General features: G+C 46.5%; 2 protein-coding genes across 23 annotated transcripts in view; both read right to left on the reverse strand.

The window, feature by feature from the left end:
• scrib (scribble planar cell polarity protein) overlaps positions 1-19254 on the reverse strand; it is a 41831-nt gene extending 22577 nt beyond the window's left edge. For 15 of the 17 annotated variants that reach the window (XM_078792372.1, XM_078792377.1, XM_078792380.1 and 12 more), the window contains exons 1-15: positions 18245-19254; positions 7452-7569; positions 6091-6169; positions 4733-4822; positions 4476-4532; positions 4260-4323; positions 3005-3079; positions 2778-2922; positions 2423-2541; positions 2118-2317; positions 1868-2034; positions 1678-1805; positions 1484-1606; positions 1219-1404; positions 414-803 (exon numbers count right to left, since the gene is read on the reverse strand). In XM_078792372.1, the coding sequence (XP_078648498.1) occupies positions 414-803; positions 1219-1404; positions 1484-1606; positions 1678-1805; positions 1868-2034; positions 2118-2317; positions 2423-2541; positions 2778-2922; positions 3005-3079; positions 4260-4323; positions 4476-4532; positions 4733-4822; positions 6091-6169; positions 7452-7569; positions 18245-18403 (2100 nt within the window). In that variant the 5' untranslated portion in view covers positions 18404-19254. The remainder of the gene's footprint in view (positions 1-413; positions 804-1218; positions 1405-1483; positions 1607-1677; positions 1806-1867; positions 2035-2117; positions 2318-2422; positions 2542-2777; positions 2923-3004; positions 3080-4259; positions 4324-4475; positions 4533-4732; positions 4823-6090; positions 6170-7451; positions 7570-18244) is intronic. The other 2 variants (XM_058060745.2, XM_058060746.2) reach the window with 2 other exon arrangements.
• Positions 19255-19418: 164 nt separating this feature from the next.
• LOC131109122 (poly(U)-binding-splicing factor PUF60) lies at positions 19419-26651 on the reverse strand. Of its 6 annotated transcripts, none has more exons than XM_058060768.2 (12): positions 26508-26651; positions 25960-26049; positions 25667-25762; positions 25383-25472; positions 24819-24869; positions 23847-24008; positions 23670-23762; positions 21340-21553; positions 21028-21260; positions 20522-20636; positions 20101-20348; positions 19419-20023 (listed from the first exon to the last, which is right to left on the reverse strand). In XM_058060768.2, the coding sequence occupies exons 3-12, from the start codon at positions 25748-25750 to the stop codon at positions 19724-19726; spliced, it is 1590 nt and encodes a 529-aa protein (XP_057916751.2). In that variant the 5' UTR covers positions 25751-25762; positions 25960-26049; positions 26508-26651; the 3' UTR covers positions 19419-19723. The 6 variants fall into 6 exon arrangements, with proteins under 6 accessions (XP_057916751.2, XP_057916750.2, XP_078648508.1 ...); XM_058060767.2 differs by having other exon boundaries at positions 25956-26049; XM_078792382.1 differs by lacking the exon at positions 25960-26049 and having other exon boundaries at positions 26508-26554.
• Positions 26652-26660: the final 9 nt, after the last annotated feature.

The following is a 26660-nucleotide window of genomic DNA, read 5'->3' on the forward strand; positions in this document are numbered from 1 at the left end:
TGCCAATACATCTTCTGGTCACACACACGCTAACGCACATCGACATCGATTAGCATTTCTTTCATTCAATCACCTACAATCAATTAAGTGGTTCATTATAATAACAGGTGGACTCCACCCACTCCACTCCACTCACTCACACACACACACACACACACACACACACACATAAAAAGCATGAGAAATTACGCAATTAATGATTTAAGCAATGGCCAGCTGACATGTACGGTGAGGTTTTTAGTACTGATCAGCGTCAGAGAGCGAAAATCTGGCCTGCAGCTGCTCCAAGGGGGAGGGAACCAAAAAAAAGAAAAAAAAAGAGAAGGGCCATCTCCAATCCCGCCCCCCCCCCCAAAATAAATGTACACTGTGGCTTTAAGTGTCCTGCTTTCCCGTGGACGTCCCTCCTTTACCTTGACCTGACTGGAATTGATGTGGTACCGGCTGTCTTCCAGCTCGGACGCCTCCATCCTGTGTCGCAGCAGCGGGGTGCCGAAGCCGTCATCGTCGTCTTCCTCCTCGTCATCCTCCCGTTCGTCAGCCCGGGCGGGCGAGACGAGGCCGTCGGGACTGAAGCCCTGCAGGAGCGCCGCCACGGTCTCCGGCTTGGGGAGCTTGGTGATCTTGAAGTGCTTCTTGTAGTGTGGCGTGTCCTTCCTGATGAGACGCTGCTTCTCGGAGGGGAAGGGCGGCTGTTCCGCGTCCTCGTCGCTTCTCTCGGCGTCGTCGTCGTTGACGCCGTCGTCCTCGTCGTCGTCGTATTCGCCACGGATGATGGGCTCCTCCGCAAAGTGCACGGTGGGCTAGCGGAGGAAGAGCGGCAAGGTTTGGGGTTTGAATTACAATTGAAATACAAATTATCACAGCGGACGAGTGGTTAGTGCGCAGTCCCACACAGCTAGGAGACCCGAGTTCGATTCCACCCTCGGCCATCTCTGTGTGGAGTTTGCATGTTCTCCCCGTACGTGCGTGGGTTTTCTCCAGGTACTCCAGTTTCCTCCCACATTCCAAAAACATGCTAGGTTGCTAACATGCTAATTGGCGACTCCATATTGTCCATAGGTATGAATGTGAGTGTGAATGGTTGTTTGTCTATATGTGCCCTGTGATTGGCTGGCGACCGGTCCGGGGTGTACCCCGCCTCTCGCCCTTTTTTTAATAAAAAAAAACATTCCATTAATCACGACAGGATGAAGCGGGGGCTTAAATTCCGCTCACCTCGATGTACTCCACCTCCATCTCGTCAAGGTCCTCCTCCTCCTGATTAAAGTGACCGTCCACGAGGTCTTCTCTATGGGACGGGGCGGCGCCTTCCCGCCTCTCTTCGTGAGAGGTGGCCGACAGGGTGCTGTCGGACACGTGCGAGTCGTGGCTCTGGTTGGAAAGGTCACTGAGACGTTTCTCCTGAGAGCGAAATAAGCACCCGTTTCAGAAACGAAGAAAGACTTCCAGTTGAATCGGGAATCGTTAGCGGGCGTTGTACCTGCGCATCGGAGGACTGATCGCCCTCGGGTCTGGATGTGAAGGCCTCGTTTCGCCTCTCCTCGATGACTTTCTTCATCACCTTTAGCTCGCTGGGATGGGGCGTAGCTCGGCGCTGAAGGCCCTGAAGAACAACAACGTTTCATAGAAGAACCACGATTCGATTCTCCGTTAAGTCATTGGCGTTGCAATTACTCGGCGCTCTGCGGCGGCCTCGTCGTCCTCGTCCTCCGCCTTGGTCTCTTCCTGGAACTGGATCACAGACACCCTGTTCAGGTTGCTGTCCGTCCAGCTGTCGTCCACGCTGTTCTGGAGCAGGTTCTCTGTGGACCATCAAGAATGTCAATCCACAGCGTGGAGAAGCATGTAACCAGGTGCTTCTCACCGAGGCTGGGCGAAGGCTGCTGAGGCAGAAGGTAGCACGTTAACACCTTCTCCCCCGTGCGCTCGTCATCCTCCGTCTGGAACTTGAGCATGGGCTGCGACTGGTTCTCTGCCAGCCACATGGCCTTCAGGTTGAGGTTGGTCAAGGCGAAAGGCAGGTTTTGTAATCTGGAGGGTGACAAGTACACGAGGTGGGGGGGGGATGTGAGACAACAGCTTTCTCCATGGAAGACCTCCCATGTGCTTCAAACCTGTTCCCGGCCACGTCCAGCACATGAAGCTCGGTGGCGTCGGCGAGCTCGGCGGGCAGCTTCCCCAGGCGGTTGTCTCTGAGCGAGAGCACGTTGAGGCTGGCGCATCCCCCCAGCTCTTTGGGTACGGCGCCCAGGCGGTTGCGGTCTACATTCAAGTTGGTCAGTTTCTTCAGCTTGCCGAGCGAGCGAGGAAGTGTCTAACCGGGGGAGGACATAAAAATCAGTACTTCTATGTAATAATATTTTTTATTATTTTATTATATTTTTTTAAATTAAAATTAAGGTTTTTTTTGCAGCCTTACTTGGAGAAGGTTCTCAGTCAATACGAGTTCTGTCAGATTTTCACACTCCCCTATGGAGTCAGTCAGGTGAGTCAGTCTGTTCTGGTCCACCTTCAGAATGGACAGTTGCTTCAGACCTCCTAAAAAAAATAATAATAAAACATGCAGTTTAACCATCTAGATGGGTTAGAAAAAAAATAATAAATTATTATTGAACTATATTATTAGCTATGACACTAATTTTCAAAGCTAAGACAGCAGTTGGGATTTTTAATGCATGTTATTAGCATCAGAAAAAATATATACGCTTAATGCAATGGCGGCACTAGCATTATTCTTCCACTAGAGGGCAGTGTTTGTTTCTCCTCCAGCTCACCAATGCTGTCTGGAACCACCTCCAGCAGGTTCTGTGTCAGCAGCATGTCGGTGAGCGCCAGGAGACCGTTGAGCTCAGACGGCAGCTCCTCCAGACGGTTCTCCGACACGTCCAGACACACCAGTCTCCGCAGGTTCCCCAGCTCCTACAGACACAAAAATATCAACGGGGGTGACCATTTTTTTTACCTGAAAAAACAACATAAACAAACCTCAAAAGGAACTTACTGGTGGTAACGAGGAGAGCTGGTTCCGGTCCAGCCAGAGCTCCCTCAGGTTGGGCAGAGCGCCAAGGGTGTCCGGCTGAACCAATGAGAAAACAAGTCAATAAGAATAAGTTTGGGTTGGTGTTGCCAAGTCAGGAAGTTAAGAGTCAGAGTGGAAACCGCTAGTCGAGGCTTTGAGGCGGCTGCTGCAAACATCATGTGATCTCTGCCTATCAACAGTATCAGCACACTTAAAGGGAATAACGTCCTGCGATACAGTTTTCGACATCATTAGACATGAAATAAAATAATCTATACAATCCCAAATAAGATATAAATGAGCCGTTTAAGACAGAAATAAGACTTGTGTGTTACGATACATGTGAAGATGGTGAACAGGAAGTGACGTCAGGGGTTCAGAGATGACTTTCAGCAACAGTAGTTTTAATTTGGGATTTTTATTACCGGCAATGTAAGCCTGTTGTTCCGCCAATCAGTTACGATACTGGTGTGTTTTTCCCAAAAATGACAGTATAATTATGTCAAATACTTCTTTGAATGCGTCTTTTGAATGCCTTATACTTGGATTTTAGTTCATTTTTCCATTTGTATACTTGAAAACTTAATTTAGGCATGAAATAACACAATCTATACAATCCCAAATAAGATAAAAGAGCCGTTTAAGACAGAAATAAAATATTGTGTGTTACGATATATGTGAAGATGGTGAACAGGAAGTGACGTCAGGGGTTCAGAGATGACTTTCAGCAACAGTAGTTTTAATTTGGGATTTTTATTACCGGCAATGTAAGCCTGTTGTTCCGCCAATCAGTTACGATACTGGTGTGTTTTTCCCAAAAATGACAGTATAATTATGTCAAATACTTCTTTGAATGCGTCTTTTGAATGCCTTATACTTGGATTTTAGTTCATTTTTCCATTTGTATACTTGAAAACTTAATTTAGGCAAAATATCTATCTATCTATCTAATAAGCCATATTCAACCACCAAACAACATGATTTATGACTCCATATATTTTTGAAAAGGGCAAAATTCAAAGCTCCAAGTAGCGAGGGATGACCGTAACGGGATTGTTGTTGTATCCTACAAAGAAAAATGTCTAGGTCTGATGTTTAGGCTCCGCCCCCTCCTCAGGCCATTGAGCCTTTTGTACCGACAGGCTCGTGTGAATACAGGAAGCGCGGTCCCCGTCAGAGGCCACCTAGTGACAACCCAACCGCATAGAATATAATTTCACGGAGGCCAGTTATTTACCAACACTTCCAGTTCGTTGCTGCCCAGGTCCAGCTGTTCCAGTTTCACCAGGAAAGACAGCGACCTGAGAACACGGAGGAATGTTTTTGTTTATGTTATGACATAAGAGCCGTCGATGATGTCCATCCGCACACGTGTGTGGTTCCTAATCCTGATGGATATGGCGGCAGATTGCATAACAGTTCCCGTACACGGTGTTACGGAGGCGACGCTTACGTGGGTAGGGACTTGAGCAGGTTCTCCCTCAGCTCCAGCGTCACCAGGTTGGCCAGACTGCGACAGAAAAGAGAAGAGGCAGGTTGTATAGTCAGATGGCGGGTCTGTTGGGGGAGGGGGGGGGGTCTCTTCCATCTGTCCGTCAATTAATGCTTAACAAGCGCACGCCAAATGTATTTGAACGTGCACACTTGCATTGGCATCACCGCGTACCGATGACGAGAACAACAGTGACAGTGAACTGATCGTGCACGTACTTCCCGATGTCGCTGGGCAAAGTCTGCAACGACACCTCGTTGAGCGCCAAGTGAGCGAGCGTTCGCAGTTGAGTGAAACCATCCGGCAATCTGCGGGCACACAAAAAAAAAAAAGGAAGGACGGAATCAAAAGGGGAGAGTCTCTTTAAGGATCACATGACCGCTATTCCCATCTGTGTCGCCATTCTGCTGCTTTTCCATTAAGAGGACAATAAAAGAGCGAAACAAGAGGACACGCGATACGGCGTGACTTTATACCCCCCGATGACTTGATAGAACGACGCCATTGTTGCGTTAACACGTCGCTTCCTGCGGGCTCTTGTTCGATGACTGCGAACAGGATTTCCTGTGTGGTGGGACACTTGAAAGCACCGCCGTTGTACTTTTAGCATGCAGTGGAGCCGTGTGTACCAGATTTATTGATTCGATACCATGTAGATTACCTTCAAGGCATTTTTATCCCAATAAACCACATGACAAATATCGCATATTCATCTTTGCGTATCATATTTTAGTCATAATAAGCCACTCTACCTGCCCACGCGCACAGCTTTAAAGTATTATTATTTATTCTAAATTATTTAAATTATTTGTACAAATTACTGTTTACACTGTACATTGTTCATATTTAATGTCTTCTATTTATTCTCCACGTTACTATTATTTATTATTATTATTTATTCTAAATTATTAAAATTATTTGTACAAAATTACTGTTTACGCTGTACATTGTTCATATTTGATGTCATCTATTTATTCTCCACATTATTATTATTTATTCTAAATTATTTAAATTATTTGTACAAATGACTGTTTACGCTGTACATTGTTCATATTTGATGTCTTCTATTTATTCTCCACATTACTATTATTTATTATTATTATTATTTATTCTAAATTATTTGTACAAATTACTGTTTACGCTGTACATTGTTCATATTTGATGTCATCTATTTATTCTTCACATTACTATTATTTATTATTATTACTATGATATACTATTATTATTATTATTATTAATACATGAGCCAGGCAATGACATTTTGTTGGCAATTTCACTGCTGTGTTATTGTGCAATGACAATAAAGAAAGTCTATCTATCTATCTATCGAATATTTTAACTAATTTTTTTCTATTAATAAAAAATACAGTACATATTTTGTCAGTAATATGAATACACAAGAGGAAATAGATTACATTTCAGTAAATAATGAACAATTTCTTTTATTACACGATGTGCTGTGCATTCATAAGTCCTATACATAATCAGGCCGAGTAGAAATAAGGAGACATTTCCTTGTTAAGATGCACGCATGATATTGTATTACCGGCGTGATGGCCTGTTCCACTCCACTTACCTGGAGAGGGGGTTTCCACTGAAGTCCGCGATCTCCAAGGCCCGGCAAAATTTAATGCTCTCGGGGATCTCCGGAATGTCTGCGGGAGATCAGAGGAGATGGAGATGTAAGAGGGCTTGGCAAATCATTTTTTATTTTTTTTAAAGTTCGTTTTTAAGCGCAACCAGATGCTGAAGCACAGGAATGTGAGCGAAAGAAACGGGGAGACGACTTTTTGAGTTCAATGACTCGTTCCACCCGAGTCAAACAAAACTCAAAGGCGTTCATGGACACACTTTTCAGATTGTGAGATCCTCCGCAAGGGCTGCACGGCAACCGAGTGGTTAGCGTGCAGGCCTCACAGCTAGGAGACACAAGTTCAATCCCCGTGCATGCGTGGGTTTTCTCCGGGTACTCCAGTTTCCTCCCACATTCCAAAAACATGCTAGGTTAATTAGCGACTCCAAATTGTCCATAGGTATGAATGTGAGTGTGAATGGTTGTTTGTCTATATGTGCCCTGCGATTGGCTGGCCACCAGTCCAGTGTGAATCCCTCCTCTCGCCTGAAGACAGCTGGGATAGGCTCCCTCCCACATTCCAAAAACATGCTAGGTTAATTAGCGACTCCAAATTATCCATAGGTATGAATGTGAGTGTGAATGGTTGTTTGTCTATATGTGCCCTGTGATTGGCTGGCCACCAGTCAAGTGTGAATCCCGCCTCTCGCCTGAAGACAGCTGGGATAGGCTCCCTCCCACATTCCAAAAACATGCTAGGTTAATTAGCGACTCCAAATTGTCCATAGGTATGAATGTGAGTGTGAATGGTTGTTTGTCTATATGTGCCCTGCGATTGGCTGGCCACCAGTCCAGTGTGAATCCCTCCTCTCGCCTGAAGACAGCTGGGATAGGCTCCCTCCCACATTCCAAAAACATGCTAGGTTAATTAGCGACTCCAAATTGTCCATAGGTATGAATGTGAGTGTGAATGGTTGTTTGTCTATATGTGCCCTGTGATTGGCTGGCCACCAGTCAAGTGTGAATCCCGCCTCTCGCCTGAAGACAGCTGGGATAGGCTCCCTCCCACATTCCAAAAACATGCTAGGTTAATTAGCGACTCCAAATTGTCCATAGGTATAAATGTGAGTGTGAATGGTTGTTTGTCTATATGTGCCCTGTGATTGGCTGGCCACCAGTCCAGGGTGTATACCCCGCCTCTCGCCTGAAGACAGCTGGGATAGGCTCCCTCCCACATTCCAAAAACATGCTAGGTTAATTAGCGACTCCAAATTGTCCATAGGTATGAATGTGAGTGTGAATGGTTGTTTGTCTATATGTGCCCTGTGATTGGCTGGCCATCACACTTTTGTATGCCACTGTACCGTTTCTGGATATGTCCAGCTCCACCAGCTGCATGAAGTTGGCCACCTCGGGCGGCAGTCTCTGGATGTCATTGTCGCTCAGGCCCAGCTTCCGTAGGTTGAGCAGTCTGAAGAAAGGCTGCGCAGACAAAAAAAAGGTGTTATTTGTCAGGATGTCAGGATGCAAGGTGCTTGTACAGGGGTCATTTCCTGTTTCATCGACACGTGGGGTCGAACTCTCGGCATCAACAGGAATGCCGCAATACTAAGAGTCAGCACATATAGTGGGTATTCAAAAAGGAAGGTCGTCTCCGGAAACACATTCTGTGTTAATATTCACCCTAAAAAAAAACCACTTCCTCACCATGGTGACGCTAGGCAAACAAAGAACGAGGGGATAAAAAAAAAAGCATCAGCGGTGGCCATGCCAAGTGATTTCACAGGGTTGCAATTGAGAGACATTCCACAGCCGGCCGCTCTGTGCACGTCTCTGTTGGGACGGACAGACAAGGCGGCGGGGACGCACAAGCAGGAAACTGATGGCGTTATGAAGCTCTCTATCGTTCCCGGCCGAAGTGGCGTGGACAGAGAGTCCCACTGTTTGCCCTCTCATTCGCTCGGCTTCTCAGACTCGCCAACAAAAGGACGACTCTTGGCGAACTCGCAGACTTGGACTCGGGGGTAGGGATTTGTGTAAATTCATTAAGGCTTGTAGATTTCTGCTGCTTTGCCGCGTCGGCATCTCCCAGCTGGAGCCTCAATCGGAGTTCGCAGACAACCGCGACAATTTTATTTGAAAATTCAAAACCGATTTCACAGGGATTTTACATTTTATCAACAGCTCCTTTCAGGGGTATTGTGTGTGTACAAGTGATGGGCTTTTGTGGGGCATCAAAGCATTTTTGGGGGGGGGGGGTGAAGACAGGATTGACAATGAATTTATACTCGAGTCCCTTACAATAAACAACAGCAATCTGGGAAACTGGTAACCAGGTATTTATTTCACGATTAAAGTTACTGAATCATTTCAGATCAGATCGTTCTAAATTACCCAATCGTCCTTGTAATTGGATCACCAACCTGGAATCATTAAAATGAATCATGACACCCCTACTGACGGCTGTAGCCGACTTCCGCCGTTTTGTTAGCAAGCTAAGGATGCTAACAGGACACGCTAAAAACAAAACCAATTCAGGAAAACAGCTGGACTCAGGCACTGTATTAATAACACACTAAGACCCGCGCCATATTGTACGCTAACCGAGGTTCCACTGTATTTCGGCGCTGGATCTCGAGCTGAGTTCCGACTGAAGCAGCAAACCGCCAGGAATCCAGGCTAACCCAATCAAGCTATCATCCAATCATCACTGCATTCCTCTCCTCTATTGATGTCGTCCGGGGGAGGTAATAACATTACTAGCCGTCACACAAAGATGGCCGTTCACTTGGAATTAAACTGAAGGCTTTGGGTGAGTCACAACTGAAAGAAAATGTGTATTACATTTGCTAACAGAGTGCAGAGTTTGTGATTCAGTTGATTCACGGAGACAAACAAGGATGTAAAACAGTCAAAGTGTTAACTGGTTGGAGCATAGAAAACCCGTTTATGATGTCCTAAATATTATTAGAGCCGTGTAGGTGTGAAATAGCACCCATTTGTCACTGAAATGCACCTATTATTCTTTTGTTTACACCACACTGCGCAGGTTTTATGCGGTGGGGACTCGAGATGAGTGCTAGCTAGCAGCCTAGCGAGCTAACCAGTTCGCCTCAAATTGATTTCTTCTGAATTTACAAAGCAAAAAAACTACCACTTCCACACAGAACGAGAGGAGAACTTTTTATTTTTCTGCACCAAAAAAGTATAAATATTATTTTAAAATTTTAGCTTATTAGTTGGATCTACATAATTTCCTATGGGGAAATTTTTAATTTGGTTTTCATACGTTTTGGTACGCTGTAAAACTATATGAAAGTATAATTTTTACTCCACGGTCAGGTCAGTGAGTCAGTTGTAATAACAAGAGTGAGTGGTGGGATTTCGCGTACCGCTAAAAGTCTCTTTGTGGTGCCAGCAAACCACAGCCGGTCCCTTGAGGGCCGCACAACGGAACGTCTTTACAACGCGGCGTGTTTGTGTGCGGGACCATTCGTGCGGTTAGGCGGCAGGTCGGTGCTTTTACAACTTTGGAGGCTTTAATAATGCGGCTTGTTTGATTCGGAAGGAGGTGAGGGTGTGAATTTTGATATAGTGAATTAGTGAATAGGTGGGGGTGGGGGGGGGGCATGTGCCGTGTGACAGCAGGGGGGCAGCGTGGGGGAACTTCCAGTTGCCATGAGAATGCCAAGCGGCAGCCTCAATGCATCGTTGACTATGTAGCGTGTTGAACATTCGGCTCCGACGGTTGCGTTTTGCGGACAAACGCCAGCTTCTGTGCTTGAACTCGACACTCAGCAGAAGTGTTTACAAAATGATTAACTTGCTCCTTGGATGACGCTGCCGGGAACTACGGGGAGTGTGCGCGCTGAAAGAACACTGTAAATTCATAGCGTGGAATGTTTGTGAAATCATTCCTGAGGCCACTGGTTTCACGGAGCGTCGGCGGCTAACCAGGAAGAGAAAGAAGCATGAGAATGTTTGCATGCTGGAAGTGCAATTCCAAAAAAACTTAAAAGCACTCAATCGGAATAGTAACTCCAGTTTACACTCACACACACATAATTTCCTGTGGAAGTGGAATTCTGATTCACACATTCCCGAGCCTCCAAATCCCCCGACGTAGGCCCACCCCTGCACGGCTCTGCTCAATGGCGGTGCAGCCTAGCGACACACAACAATGCAGGAGGAGGGGCGGATGCACGCTTTTTGAAGTGGACTCTCGCGAGGCCACGGCTGACTGGATAGCTTGGTCATCCGTGGGGTGGGTACACCTCATTAGGGCCCGCTGTGTTACTGACAACTGTATTGTCGTGATGTCCATGAATGATCCCCCGGGGTAGCCAGACACAAACGGTCACAAAAAACAGCACCGCCGCCCAAAATATTTCCACTGGTACAGGAAGTGGAGTGGAAACACCAACTCCCAATTAGCACTGCCAGCGCCCGCCCGCCGTTCTACACCCGGACCCCCCTCCTCCTTGCGCTCCTCCTCTCCTGGGTTCCCTCCATTTTCTGAGGTGGCGGGACAAAAGGCGGGCGAGTCGAGCTCTCGCTGACCAGCCCCATCCTCCCCCCCTCGTGGCCTGTCCCGGGGATTCCTCCATTGTCTAAAATGGCACGGCCGTAGAGGAGGAAGCAGGGCTAAAAATGGAGGGATTGAAGGCTCAGAAGGATGACAAAAGGGAAGAATGGCTGATGAACCGGGGGGGGGGTGGCACCAATAAAAGGTGGATCATTTATACAGCATCCCTCCCTGAATCATGACGACAGAGTCACACAAGCACAATCTAGTGTCTTTGGGTGGTCGTTTGTGTTTTATTTTAAAGTGGAACTTCTGCAGCTCGTGTCACCCGGATGGAGCTGGTCTGTCCCACACACACAAACGCCACACAAAGACAAACGCAGAGCCAAGTATCGTCTAAACCCGGACTGGAATACCGTTTCTGTTCCCCCTTCACAGCAGGTGTCAAATGCTTTAAGCGGTTAATGAGCGACCGCAGTGACAACAGTAGCGTTACCCCCACCCCCCACCCGCCTTAAGCATCCGTCTTGGGAATTCTGACAAGACGTTAACGTTTCACCGGATGCCGTCCGTCACAGGCCCAAAAATGCACAACCCCGGAGCGTGTGGCGTTTTGACAGCTGCGGACTTGTGACGAGGACTACATGTAAAGCCTCCAAACACGTCTGTGCAAGATTGAGAGTGAACAGGTGGCGATGGCGGCGGTGGCGGCGGCATCGTGGGCTTAAGAGGAGGCGTCGCTCAAATAGACTTGGTTAAAGAGTAACGCTAATAACAACAACACATACGTACGTAGATGCGCATACGATTGTTGCTCAGTTATTCATTCATTTTCTAACGCTATTGTGGGGTGCTGGAGCCTATCCCAGCTGTCTTCGGGCGAGAGGCGGGGTACACCCTTGACTGGTGGCCAGCCAATCACAGGGCACATATAGACGTCATACCTATGGACAATTTGGAGTCGCCAATTAACCTTTTTGGAATGTATGAGGAAACCCACGCATGCACGGGGAGAACGTGCAACCTCCGCACAGAGATGGCCGAGAGTGGAATTGAACTCGAGTCTCCTAGCTTGTGAGGCCTGCGTGCTAACCACTTTTTATCCACCAGTTATGACTTCTGTAAATATGTCCGTGACTTCACGCGGCAAAGTGATTTTCTGGTTTTATAAATAGGCTAGTAATCCTGCAAGCGTTGCTGTATTGGGGGGCTAATCGCTGCTTTGGTTACTAACACGGTCACAGTGGTGGAGGCTCTGGCGCCGCCGGCCATTGGACATCATGTCCAAGAGCTCCGTCCACACAAAAAAGGAGTCGGCGCTGCATATTTGCAATCCAAAACGACAGTCAAAGCAGCAGCAGCAGCAGCAGCATGGAAGCTTTGCCTCGTCAGCGCTCTTCCTGCTGCTTCCAGCATGCTGACCGCTCACCTCGCATGGACGGGAATTTCACCTGAGCGGGCGGAAGTGAAAAATACACAACTGTGTGCTGCAGAGTGGGACGCCACAATAAAGAGTTGTCATCGCTGCCTGGGAGTGAAAAGAACGAGGAAGTGATGCAAAAGCGGTTCCCACTGCAGGTGTTTTAGTTTCATTGTTAAACCCCCGATCACAAAACTAGCAAAAAGTGCTTCATAGCCCACCACAGCGGGCACTCGGTTCTGTCCTGGGTGGCTCAATTCCGGTATGACATGTTGGCTGCATGGACCGGGCATGATTGTACATTTCACAATGTGGGCGTTTGTGTGTGCACAAGCAGCTTTTTTTTTGCCACAATGGAGTCATTGTTCGGGCCGTGTTGCACATCACTGAATCATCTTTTCCAGTAACGGCCTCCACGCTCAATGGTCCGTTCGACACGCATCGCCTTTACATCTCACGCTTGCATTGTTTATAAGCGACGCGGCGAGAGTGACATTTCCCCCTTGTAGACCTCCATAATTGTAGGGTGCTGAAAAGGTGGCACGGTGCTTCAAAGCACGGTGGTGGTACTGTGGTAAAACGGGGGTTGGGGGGGCTGGAAAACACAGCGGGGTCAGCATTGATATAAAGGAGGCCGAGACCCACTCCCGAAAGGGTAAATACGGCAGGGCTTCAGGCAAACCCGTGGCGCTGGGAGAGTCGTCACCTTAGCGACCAGTGTTTGCTCATCCCGTGGCGAAAACCCTCCCTGGTGAGGGTGAAAATGTGCATCATCAACACAAACATGAGCGTGCGTCCCTCCTGAACACACACACTTATAAAAGGAAGTACACTTGAAATTTAGGTTTGATACGAGCAGAACTGATTGCAAGTCTAGCTCGGCCCCTACTGAATTAAACTTGTCAAGACGGTGGCCTGAAACACCGGCAAAAGTTGGTTAAAAAAAACGTCAAAACTCACGCTGTCTTTTACCGCATGCTAATACGGCATGAGGGTCCTCGCCAGCGTGACAAAGTGAATCAAGTAATACGACAGTCCACATGACAAAAATAAGAAGAATGAAAGTATGTATGATTTTTCTGCTGATATCAGGACACGCACCAAAAAGTCATTCTTTGTTGCTTAAATGCCAGAATATACACAAAAAAAAAGCTAAACTTCCCATTACGGTGCAAGTCCCCACTGAAGGATGCCTGGCTTAATTAAAAATAGAGCAGACGTGTGTTTCAGAGAGACGGAAATTAAGTCGGAACGTCTTCAGAGTTCAGCCCGAGTGAAATGTGTGTGTGCGGGGGGGTGGGGGGGTCGCCGACGGGAATGTGCAGCGAGGAAGTTCAAGTGTGTGAGAGGTGGAGTGGTGCGGGGGGGGGGGGGGGGGGGGGAGAAATCTCCTGGAGATTCCACGCATGCCTTTGTCTAGCGCTGCGGCGCGCACACACACAAACACGTAACCACGCAAGGTTTATTGCACTGTAAGCAAAAGCACCTCAAAACTTTACCTGACAACAGCTATTCCCAACTTCGTCATGCATCGGTTATGACCCCCACACCCCCACCACCACCCACAACAGGAGGCCATATTGTCCTGCCACACTTGGCTGACCCCCCCGCCCCCTCCCTTTCTGCATATAAACATTGTATTCAGCAGTCAGTCATCACGTTAAAGTCACGTCAACACCACAAGTAGCTAAAGAAAGTGCTGCTGAAGAAGACGATTGTTATCACCACTGGAGATGAATAGATATGTGGGGGGGCGGGGTTACCAACTATGTCTTTTTTTGTCATGCATCACCCAACAAGAGCGTGACGCACACGTGCATGTGTGGCACTTTTTTTTTGTGTCCAACCCAAAAGAGCCCCCGCTGTGCTTTGTGTTGACCTCTTACTGCCACACTCACCGTCACACACACACACACACACACACATACACACATCAGCACCTCTATTAGAAGCCCAAAACTGGTTATGTGGCAAACACACACATGCACACGCACACACACACTTAGCCTGTTTTATAGTGTTTGCTCACTGAGCCGGCGAACAAACCGAGACTGTCTCACGTTGTTAAGCTTACAATGCTCAAGAGAGGAGGAAGAGGTTGCTGCTATCTTAGAATTCCAGGGCTTTCCCACGCTAAGCTACGCCTTTGACCCTTGTAACTTTTGGTACCACTCCATAATGTACTCTTATTGCATGCATGTATGTATGTATGTATGTATGTATGTATGTATGAATGACGCAGAAGTACATTAAAATTGCCTTTAAGCTCCTTATACTTCTGGTGTAAAGCAAGAAAATTCAGTGTGAATATTTTAGCTCCACACGACCAAGCATGGCGGCACGTTAATTATTACACCCGGTCTGTACAAAACAACAACTTAAGGAGGCATAAGACAGTCAAAAGTGATCCTTTAATCTGCAGCAAAGCATGCTGGGGAATGCATAATCTGCCCGTTCTACAGCCGCATCCCACATCCCGTATTAAATACTGTAACTTTGACCCGGACGCATTTAAAGTAGGAATGAAACATCAACATGGGCTGCACGGTGTGTGAGTGGTTAGCGCGCAGACCTCACAGCTAGGAGACCCGAGTTCAATCGGCCATTTTCTGTGTGGAGTTTGCACGTTCTCCCCGTGCATGCACAAGTTTTCTCCGGTTACAAAACATGCTAGGTTAATTGCCGACTCCAAATTGTCCGTATGTATGAATGAGAGTGTGAATGGTTGTTTGTCTATATGTGCCCTGTGATTGGCTGTGCCACCAGTCCAGGGTGTACCCCGCCTCTCGCCCGAAGACAGCTGGAATAGGCTCCAGCACCCCCCAACGACCCTCATGAGAATAAGCGGTAGAAAATGAATGAATCAATGAATAATTCGGTTAGAGTACGTTTTGGTTTGAGTCGGACATTCTGAAAGGGAATCATGACGCTAACCAAGGAGGATTAAATAAACTTGAATAATGTCAGAGGCTGCACAACAATCGACTGGTTAGGGCAAAGGCCAGTCCAGGGTGTACCCAGCCTCTCGCCCGAAGACAGCTGGGATAGGCTCCCTCCCACATTCCAAAAACATGCTAGGTTAATTAGCGACTCCAAATTGTCCATAGGTATGAATGTGAGTGTGAATGGTTGTTTGTCTATATGTGCCCTGTGATTGGCTGGCGACCGGTCCAGGGTGGACAGCTGGGATAGGCTCTAGCGGATGATGTCAGATCAATATAGGATAACAGATTGTTCCGTCAAAGATTACTGGAGTGATGAGTCGCAGGCGCCACAATTCAACTAACGTGTGTGTGTGTGTGTGTGTGTGTGCGTTTCGATGCTGTCGCTGAGTCAGCAACGAGATGGTGAGTGGAGTGTGCAGAAGCACTCAAGCGTTGCACAAACACTTTTGAGTCGGCACTACTCTTCTGCGTTATCATCACTCCGACGCTTTGGGGCTTCAAGGTCTTTTACAGTTAGACGCCACGCCTCGTCGGAAACACAAACAAACAAGCTGCTTTGTGCGTATCTTTTATCACAAGCGCTATCGTGAGCGTCTGCGTGCACATGAGGGCATGGGGATTTTAAGAAAATTAAAAAAAATAAAAAAACATTTTCTCATGCCTGCTGCTTTTGTTCAATATGAAGCGGGTCTACTGCGTCACAGACAAAAACAGGGCATTCCACGGCTCACTTGATTATTCCCGCTTCCTGCTAGCGGGGACGCTCCCGACACAAAAAGGAATCAACACAAGAAACGCGCATGTCAACAAATCAGCATCGGCCGGACCCGGGCGCTGACAGCTGGACTACAATGGACGTCGTAGAGCAGCTTCATGGGCCACCGATGGATGGTGAAGTTAGTTGTATTGACGTAGTTTTATGTGATGCATTCGAGGACCGCCGAAGAAAGCGTGAAATTATTATTTTTTTAAACATAAAAATGTGTGGGCGGCACGGCGGGCGAGTGTTTAGCGTGCAGACCTCACAGCTAGGAGACCAGGGTTCAATTCCACCCTCGGCCATCCCTGTGTGGAGTTTGCATGTTCTCCCCGGGAATGCGTGGGTTTTCTCCGGGTACTCCGGTTTCCTCCCACATTCCCAAAAACATGCTAGGTTAATTAGCGACTCCAAATTGTCCATAGGTATGAATGCGAGTGTGAATGGTTGTTTGTCTATATGTGCCCTGTGATTGGCTGTACCCCGACTCCCGCCCAAAGACAGCTGGGATAGGCTCCAGCACCCCCGCGACCCCTGTGAGGAAAAAGAAAATGAATGAATGAATAAAAATGTGCGGCTTTAAAAGGCCGGAAGACGGCAAACAAAGAGCATACTGGATAAGCCGGTCATCAATCAGCCTCTTAGCCACAAGTGTCGTCGTCCTGGGCTTGCATGCGTGTGCGCGTGTTTGATGCCTGCAGTCAACACAACTTCCATCCCGCAGACTCTCCCCTCTCGCAAACAGCTGCCGCCACCGCAGCCATTAATTATTCACTGGAGCCTTGCTTCCGTGTTTACCTTTTGTCACCGGCTAGCGGGCGGGGGGGGGGGCGCTCAGGGGAGGATATGTACGAATATGCACCCAATCAGTCGAGGGAGGAACATTTTTAGGCAATATTTACATTTTTTTTAGTGCAGCCAAACTAGTTTTACCCAATGCCACAGCACAGCATGGATGGTCCTCATGTCAGATCCACAGAGGATCAGCGCAGCTCAGTTCCTAGATCACTTCCTCCAGTGAGGCCCCCCCACCCAATGCCTTCTCCTCCTGTTAATCCTTCTTAGGAATAAATTATACCCCACCAGCAGCAACACATATTCTCTCTCACACACGCACCAGATTGGGGGCAGAAGGGGGGGGGCAGGATGTGGGACCAGCTGGTCATCAGCTCAGACAAAAGAACCTGCTGAATGTGCTCAGATCCCTCACATGGTCTTGCTCTCTATAGTCCTGTACAAGTGGCGCAACATTCAAGTACAGTATGTACAGTGGAACTTTTTGGAAGTAAGAGTCCCTCACAATGTAATGGAAGTGCCTGGAAGGCCCTGTTGGGTAATAATAGTGGCAGCAACGTGTATAAAAACCTGTTTAGCAAATTCTATTGGGGACACACCCATCAGGAATTTTCAGTTTCCCCATCGCAACGGCGGAACGGCCTCCATAACAACACACGCTGTATGGATGGTGCGGCACGCCGACGTACGTTATTCGCCTCCGAGCAGGTATCACTGACTCTGCACAATGTGTTTGCCTCTTTAATACAGGAAACGCAAACGCCATGATATTTGATATGACGGGGTGAGAAAGGGAGGGGGGGCAACGGGATTGGTGGTGAATGGACTCCTTTGTAACCTGTCATGAGACTGGAGAATAGCTGGGAAAAAAGAAAAAAAAAAAAAGATAATTCCCGCTTCCTCAACAGGGGTCTTTGAGCGAGCAAGGTCGAGTTCATCAGTGGATTGGGGCGCCTATATTTTTGATTTTTTTTAGTTTTTTTTAAGGTGTTTGCACTACAAACAGGCGACATAATCTCGGATTGGTGGGTGGGGCCGTGCGGCAAATGACTGGAAACTTAAAAAAGGAACTCTCAGGAAGTCTAAATCTCCATCTGTTCACTTTGCCGCCACGCAAACAAACGCTTGCTTCTTCACGGGGCCCCCCGACTGTTTCACTACACCGCTCATTTATTATTAAAAAACACACACATCGCCTGCTTCTTAACCTCATCATACTTTAATAGCCGCGTATCGATTATGCCAAGGCGGGGTCGTAAAAGTAGACGCGGAGAGGTGGCAAAAGAGACGTGGACGTTGGGGAAACTTACATTAAACAAAGCAGATGCGTTCAGGGCCCCGGACACGTTTGCGGGATCGTTATGGAAATGTCAATACAGTGGGAAGCCAGAACACCTGACCTTGGAGGGTTGGGGGGTGTCTTGTGTTGGTAACCACCATGAGCACTGAGGGGGCGTGGCACACATATGACAATCACTAGACTGGTATACTTACTGTACAACTTGCTTATGTTTGATTTTAAGTGATTAAAAATGATCAAAAATTAATTAAAAAAAATAACAGATTCAGTTCTAATGACTTGAATGTGGGCCTAATATGAGATGGAAGTACTAGAACATGACATCCCACTCATCAATAGGATCAATAACATAACTTTTAAGTGTAAAAAGAAGAATTCACTCATGTTTGCTTTAAGTTTAGATGCATAAACACACCTTAGGAAGCTCCTTGAGTTGGTTGGCATCCAGCAGAAGCTCTTCCAAGCTGCGGCTGTAGCGGAACACCTCATCTGGGACCGCCTGCAGGTTGCAATGCCGCTTGTCCACGGACTCGACGTGGCGGTTGCAGCGCCACAGCGGGATACACTTCAGCATATCCGGCCGCTGCAGGAGGGTTGGTAGCCGGTGTCACTGGAAGCTCCGCATCGGAGTTGGTGGTGGTGGTGGTTGTTGATGGTCGGGTTGGACCTTGAGTTCAACTGTGCTCCCACAACGATCCAGAACAGGAGGCCGAAATCCAATTAGGGACAAAAAAAATAATCCCCCCCAGAGCGGTTAGCGATATTTCCAGTGTCGGTTGGTCGAGAGATGGTTGTCGCCTTCAACGCTGAGGTTTACATGAACATAACACGGAGATCCATCTCACTTGACTGGACTGTTGGCTTCACTTTCTGCAGTTAGCTAGTTCTGCTACAGGCACCATCCTTGTGTCACAGCCAGGCTAGCGGGAGAGCATGCACCCAAAAGCCCCAGCTCGGCAGGAACATCGGTCGGGAAAAGCCAGTAAAAAACATTTGTCAGGCTATGTCGACGGAGCGACACGGTGGCGGTAACCGTGTGGAACGGAACGAGTCAGCGGAGGTTCAACAGGGTGTCCACGGGTGTCCTTACTCTTCCTCGCCGGTTGTGTTGTTAGCAAGCTAGTTGCCGTTAGCCCACATCGGCTAGCAGTCTAAAGCTGAGCGTCTTTGTGCCTTTGCCGCCGTTAGCTTACGCAAGTGTCGGGGAAAGATGTGGAAAACAACGTCCACTTGCGTGTAAAAGCACAGCGCCGGCTTGTGTCACGGGTAAAGTCCTACCAAGGAGACGTGGGGTTTTGAAAAATGCCCGCAGGGGAGTGCAGGAGCTTCTCCAACAGGCGCGCTTCCCTCCCTTCTGTTTAGCCAGGCCGGTTAGGCGTGTGGGGGGCTGGGCTACGTTTGCGGCCATAGGACCGCTGCCTTCCGTCCCCCAGTGACGTTATTGTCCATGCCTTTTCATAGCGCCATCTAGTGGCCTTAATAGTTACCACTTATAATATATAATACAAACGTTACGCAATACTAAAACCTCATATTGTATGGCGACACCTTGTTTACATTTTTCAACCCAAATATTCCCCAGTATTCACGAAATCACCTCCATTTTTGTGGACAAATAACCTTTAATTTTAGAAAGAAACAGTGTTTACAAGGTCCGGCAACAAATGTAAATGAGCAAAAGCAAAAAAAAAACTGTTTTATTACAAAAATGTGGAGCTTGCACCAAATCGGAGTCTTCACAGGTCATAATGCAAATGTTTTTTCGGTGATCCCTAACGAGTTATTGAACCATTAACAGCTATATAAAAAAAATAATTACAAAGATGCAGTCAGGAGCTGCAGTGACTGGCTGAAAGTTGGATGGGCAACAGGAATGGAGGGCACTGCGGACACTTCATGCGGAGAGATCGCTGCTGTTGAAGCGGTCTTGGTCGTACACTTCGGCCACCACTTTGCGACCGCCGAACCATCGGTCGTTGAGGGCTTGAATAGCTTTGTTCATCTCGGACGCCATGGAGAACTCTACAAAGATCTTGACGATGATGTCGGCATCCTCCTCTTCTCCTTGCTTTTCCTGATAGATGATAACTCTGTTGACGGAGCCGAACTTGCCACACTCTTCCGTCACCTCGCCTTCCAGGTCATCGTCTATGTCCTCCGGTCCGACCATATTTCGAAGAACCATTACTGTGGACTGGAGATGTCAAAGGCAGGACATTGTTTATGAAAAGACTGGATTCATGTAAAACTCCTCATCAGTACAGCCTTTACCTCTGATTTTCTAAGCAGCTTCTGCATGACCATGTGTCTGGCACTGCTGCCCGAGATGCTCATGTGCTCTTGATCGCTCAGCATCTCCTGTCCTGTGCCGTCCTGGAGCATCTCCTCTTTCTCCTCCTTCTTTTCTTGTAGGTTGGCCGCCCCGGCTTGACTGGAGAGGACTGGAGGCGAGGCAAGCACGGGGTTCACCAAGCCCACCTGGGGAAGCACTGTTATTGGGGGACGCACCGGGGTCACACCTTAAAAAAAAAGGAGGATATGAAGTGTGAGAGGGTGACCCTGAAAAGACATCATCTGATCAAGTTCCTTCCAAGGACCAAACCTCAACCTTTGGCACATTCAGTATCAAATCATGTGGTGCCTCCAGAGAAGCAGGTTTGCAAAGCAATGTCTCGTCGTTTCGTGTACCCACCTGTGATGACCCCGGGTGCCTGTGCAGCCATAACAGCCTGCGGAATTCCCATTTGCTGACTAAGAAGCTGAGGAGCCGCTAACGCCCCCAGGACTGACGCGCCAGCTACGGCCTCCTTAAGAGAGGGGGGTGCCGAAGACATTAGGTAAAGGGAAACACACAGAACACAACACAGAGGCAACACAGTCAACCATCAGGCAGTTATGGCACACGCTTAACTCAACCACTTCAGTAATGAATAAATAAACTGTATTGACATACATATAATGTAATTTGTGCTTACTAAGAGATGGCTCTTAGCGTACACACCCAATCAGTGAATGGGAGGAGCTTCTTCCGAATGCTACACAACAATGGGGATCAATAACAAACTCTTTAACATTATATCAAGACTGTACTGATTCTCAATATATTCATGTGAATATTAAAACTAAATTAAATGACAGTCAAGCCAGTCTCCTTAATTAAAAAGGAATGGCCATCAGTTGTGTTTCTATTATATTTACCTGGAAGGCCATTAAATCCCTTTGGAAGGGATTCATACTTGCCTGGGCCGTTATCTTGGCAGTGGCCGCCGCGGCAGCCACAGCCGCAGCAGGAGGGAGACCACCAGGGGTCGTGGGGGTTAGTAGGGGCATCGGAGGGGTCACCGCTTTGCCCACCCGAAGGTATTGACCCCCCAGGTCAAAGAGGTTCATAGAAGACACCGCATCGACGGCCGACTGTGGCTTTTCGTACTCTGCAAGTTAATAAAACGGTTGTTAGAAGCAACGTGACCGATAAGGGAGACACGAGCCGCCTCCCCCCCAACAGCTCACCAATGAAGCCAAAGCCCCTGTGTCGTCCTGAGGTGGGGTCTCTGGCTAACGTACAAGATTTGATCCTTCCAAAAGCCTCAAATACACTTTTGATGTCATCATCAGACAGGTCGGGGTGAACCGAGGCCACGTAGATGCGGTTAAAAGCGCGCGCTTCCTCTGCCAGCTGGTCAATGATGGGTTGCGCCTGACCGATGTTACTTGGCCGTCCAACCTATAGCACAGATCATACCAGCAGGGCTACTTAAACGCGGTGTTGCCATAGGAACCGAGACGGCACTCCGAATGCCTTATACTGCAGTAGTCTAGTCTAGAGGACGTGGTCTATCTCACACCTCAAAAAAAGGCTATTTCTCATTTGAAACTATTTTCTCACGTTCAACAAGTTTAAAAAATTGGTAGCCAATTGGAACATTATCCAGGGTTTCCGCTACATATAATTAATCGTGGTGCACTGCCACAACTAAAATGAAAATAATGTTAATCTATTGTATGAAGAGATACTGTACGTATATAGTCGTGTATAGATTGCTTATGCACGTTAAAATTTTTAAATATTCTACATTTTTTCTGTGCCTTATTTTGATAAACATGGACCAGGATAACAGAGACACCCGCCGTGTGTTGTTCACTTTGTTCCTTATCGTGAGAATGATAAATAGCCCGTAAAATGTGCACTCAATTGACATCTTGTAACAGCCTGAGTTAGCATATGTGTGACGGCTCACGTTTCAATCTCATTCAACTTTGTATTTTTTTTTTTTACACATTTTCCCTGTCTGGGGCTTGTTTTTGCCCCTTGGGTGAGCTACAAGTGGCTATCATGTTCATGCTAACTTGTGTCACATACCAGTCTTTGATAATACTTATGGGTTTGTGTTCTAAACGCTAGAAATGTGTCCAAGTTGTTCAATATAAAAAAAAAAGACATACTGTGTCCAGTTTTAGACAATGATTCTAACAGGGGTCTCCAACAGGTAGCTCACATGCTAGCAATATCTCACCAGCTGAAAAAAATAATTATAATAAATAATAAAAAGTAGGTGTTCTATTGAAACATGCCTGTATTTAATGACAAATGAGCACACCGAGTGCAGATGTGCTTTGTAAATAAAATGCATTGTAAATCCTGGCAGTGCCCTACAACACAAATAGCTCACCTTTCCTTTCTTTTGGTCAAAGTAGCCTTAGCAGTGCTGCAAGTTAGATCCACCTGCACCGCTGAATTTTATACTTTTTCATACAGGACGCATTTATTTAAATTTATTTTGAACTAAAAATATATTATTGACTAATTCATTTCCTGTGTATTCTAAAATGAAGTGTAGGCTTGTGTCCAATAGTACAAAATATACTATTTGACTACATGTTACTGACTCATTTTGCAATGTTCTTCTCACTGCTGAAAAATAGATTTAAAAAATATAATTGTCATTATTTAAAAAATAAAAGTGGCACAACACAGCGGCGGCAGTCCCATGCAGCACACCACTCGAAAATCTTAAGAGGAAACCCTGTTATCTGTGGCAATGAATCGATGGTTGGTTATTCTCTCCGAACTTTGTACAATACACCAAAGTGACTTGACTATCGACGGGACTGGGATCTGTACTACAGATGGGGCGGCCAAGCAACACCAACCAGGCGCAGCCCATCATCGGCACAACATAGCAACAGAGTGATGCAGCGCGCCGCTGGGAATCGCACTACAACAGCCTTAGTGCATTGTGGACACAACATACAACACACATACACAGCAGGGCGGAAAGTGTTTGCCCCCTACCTGATTTCTCAAAATAAATCAGGAAGGGGGCAAACACTTTTTCACACCACTGTACACAAATCAGACACACACACGCGCGCGCACACACACACGTACACGCACCTGCAAAGCAACAGACAGACAAGGAAAAAGAAAAAAAATTAGTGTACAGGATACAAACAATTCAAATAACGTGTTTTATTCTGATTATATTAAAAACAGCAGATGGTTGCCTATTTGCGGTTTGGCATGTTGGAGCATTTCTTGACTGTGGAAAGTGGAATTTATTAGTTTTTTTTCAGCAAAATCTGCAGGTAATTCACCATATGGCGCTGTCTAGTAATTCCATCAGTGTTAGTATTAGGAGTGCTTCTTTTTATGTATTTTTACACTTCGAGTTTCTGTACAGTACTTGTTGTGGTGCCTATTGTCTCATTAATGCAACATTATTGACACCTAGTAACCAGTGTAGAATACTACAAATTTCTTACCTTATCTACAGTATACAGAGAAGCGGTTCGCTACTCAACTTACCATTAAAAATTGAAAGCAGCTCCATACAACTCACCTTAATGTTTCGCCCACCCAACATGACGGAGTTCATCTGCTCGAGAGCCAGCTGAGCAGCTTCTGGCACGTCATACTCCACAAAGGCAAAGCCCTGCGCGGTCGAAGAAGCAGCAAAATGACCACAAAGACGTCAGCAATCCTCTCCGCACACGCCTGGAAGCTATACCCAACTAACCTTGTGCTTCATTGTTACAGAATCCCAAGACATGTCAATGCTCTTGATCGGGCCAAAGGGAGCAAAGGCCTGTCTGATGGTGTCCTCGCCAAGCTCATAGTAAATGGAGCCCACATACACTCGACACATGATGGCTAGAGCACGTTGCCGCTGAGCTGCCACCTGTCAATCAAGGAGGGGAAAAACAACACATTAGCATTAGAGAGAAAACAGAAGGAGGAAGAATATGCACGCACACGCACACACAAACGTAAAGTAAATGTGTATTTTCTACTGTGCTTGGTTTCCCAAAAGTAGCCTGAGGCCAATTCAAAGTTAGGGGGGAGGTCTGAAGATAATGAGGTAAGGTAATCAAAAAGGGACAGACCGTTGTGGAAGACGTCTTATTATGTACATGTATAAGAGTTATAGATGACATGGAGGCAGAAAAACACTGAAGTGATTGACATGCACAGCCCTCACAAATATTTGGCTTCAGAAACTGACCTGTAGTCCAGGGATGCAAGTAAGGTAAAAAAAAAAAAAAAGTCGAGGAAAGTATTGGACGGAAGTCTTCGTCTATTTAACAACTAAAAATCTAAGCGCTTTGGTATGTTCCATCACCAAGGAAACAAGAGCTTAATTCCCCAAAAGTATCAAAGATGTGCATTCCACTCTCGTTTAAATTCTAACCATCCGTTATTCCATGCTAGGATGGTTTAAAAACCACTTATAGGCACGAGTTAAAGTTAAGTGAAAAACCCCACTGACTCAAGAAAACTGAACTTTCCTACCCATTGTAACTGTCTCTCAATGGTTTTATTGTCGATCATTATGGCAGATACACTAGCTAGAGAAAGCCGTGACTCTTCCTAGATATCCATTCTTTGATTAAAAGGCAGGGATTGATGCCAAATCAACCGATACAAGAAGCAAACAGTCTTTTTTTTTCATTGGGAATGCGCACAGAAAAAAATTTAATAATCTATTGACCGATTGTAAAGGTGAGAGAGGATCTCCAAAGCCCATAGTCACTGCTGCCATCTGAAAGACAGTAAAGACGAAAAAGGTGCTGAAAAGTAGGTTAGATATCCCTTAGCTTTGTTTTTTTTTCTTAAACTTTCAAAAAAAAGTTTATTACACTCAGACAGACAAATGTGCTTATGCCTACTCTATAAGCAGACTCTTCCTCTAAACAACATACAGTTTGGCGGGTTGCCACCTCTGATTTAAAAGACAAATCACCACAATTAAACAAGCTCCCTTGAGGAGAACAAATTTAACATTATAACCAATTCCTTCATGAGGACTTGACATGAGGCCACCTGAAAAAGAGCAGAGGCAAAAAGCAGGGACACGGTCTACACATGGTCTTTTTTTTCACTGCATAAAAAGGAAAGAGAGGAGGGGAGGAGCTGTCCAATTGTTGTGTTTTTAAGGAAAAAGACAGCTTTATAGAGAGACATTATGTCTAAAAAAAAAAAAGGGACACAGCTTGTGGAGCCAATACAAACTTTGTATGGCATAGCACCACAAGATAATACATGTGCATCTCACCTGCAGATTGGTGAGCTGCTGTTGCTGATGGGCAATGGTCTGCTTCACCAATACACTCTTAATGCTCTGTTCCATGGCATACTTCTTTGCCTGCAAGAGGAGACAAGACATTTATGGCAGTGTTGAGTATTATTCTCGGACACTAATGTATGAAATTCATGCAAGGGAAACAGTAATATTGTTATTTGTTCACGCTGTTTGACTAATAAAAATTGGTTGAACCACCTCCACAAATAGATTGCAGTTCTGTGGGAAACAAAGCATGTCGAGGGTTTCTTTCTTACCCTCTGCAGCGCCTCCTGCTGCTCTGGGGTGAGTGGCGGCAGGCCAAGCTTGGAGCCTGTGCCCTGTCCATTCTCCATCGTCATTATTTCACCTCCCTGTGATGCAAAACCTGCATTAGTAACACACCAACAGTGCGGCATAATCGTGTGTGTGTGTATGTATGCATCAATTTCTGTCTTATGCCTACAAGTGTAATTTATTTACAACGGGGACACACAATTGGATATTCAAAACAGACAGGCATGTACATCCCCATTTATTTCAGATGGGACGTGTCGAAATCCTTACCTACCAAACCTGCTAATCGTTGGATCCACCACACTTGAGGAAGGAAAGCCCCCGAGGGGAGGATGATGGGGAAGCTTTAACAATTCAACAAATTCTAGGGAAGATGAAAAATGTCTTCAGACTCGTGTTCTTTCTTTAGTCATCTTTACGTTCACGTTAACGCGGGCCTCGTGTTGGTTTTCATTCGAAGCGCGTGGCTAGAAAATACAAAATTTGACTAAAAACGGAATAATAACCCAACACTTGTCTCGTCTCGGATATAATTAATTGTTAAACAATACGCCTAAAATACGCAGACATCACAAAAAGATAGTGGATTAGCTAGGCCCTGTTTCATATAGGCGCTAATCTTAAATTAGCTTTGATGCTAGCACTAGCTAGCCATTCATTACAAAGGCGGGTAAAGCAAAGTGCATTTCCCCGTCGGTAATTATGTCCCTTAAGTGTACAAATATGCTATTCCGACAGGAAAACACACCGCGAAGCTGTTTCAAACACGCCTACTTTAGCCAAATCAAGTAAATATGTTTATTTGTCGACGATTTTATTTACCGCAGTCTCCGTAACCGCCATGAAGTACACCTCCTCCTTGGAGAGGCCCTCGCTCTGTAAAGATCGCGAGATTTGGGAAATTATCCACCAAAGGTCTCGCGATAGCGCAAGCATCGCGATGGGATTGGGCAGGAAGTAGTGCCTCGTGTTTTT

Source organism: Doryrhamphus excisus, linkage group LG7, assembly GCF_037039965.1.
Source record: "Doryrhamphus excisus strain RoL-2023G ecotype Guam linkage group LG7, RoL_Dexc_Guam_v1.1, whole genome shotgun sequence".
In the NCBI taxonomy this organism is placed as follows: domain Eukaryota; kingdom Metazoa; phylum Chordata; class Actinopteri; order Syngnathiformes; family Syngnathidae; genus Doryrhamphus; species Doryrhamphus excisus.

What these genes read in the sequence shown, in the direction of transcription:
- LOC131109122 (XM_078792382.1), bottom strand. Translation starts at nt 26,528, where the DNA reads ATGGCGGTTACGGAGACTGCG. An exon ending in AGCAGGAGGCGCTGCAGAGG is followed by an intron (nt 25,473 to 25,666) that starts GTAAGAAAGAAA and finishes CTCCTCTTGCAG; the next exon opens with GCAAAGAAGTATGCCATGGA. An exon ending in AGCAGCTCACCAATCTGCAG is followed by an intron (nt 24,870 to 25,382) that starts GTGAGATGCACA and finishes ACTGTCTTTCAG; the next exon opens with ATGGCAGCAGTGACTATGGG.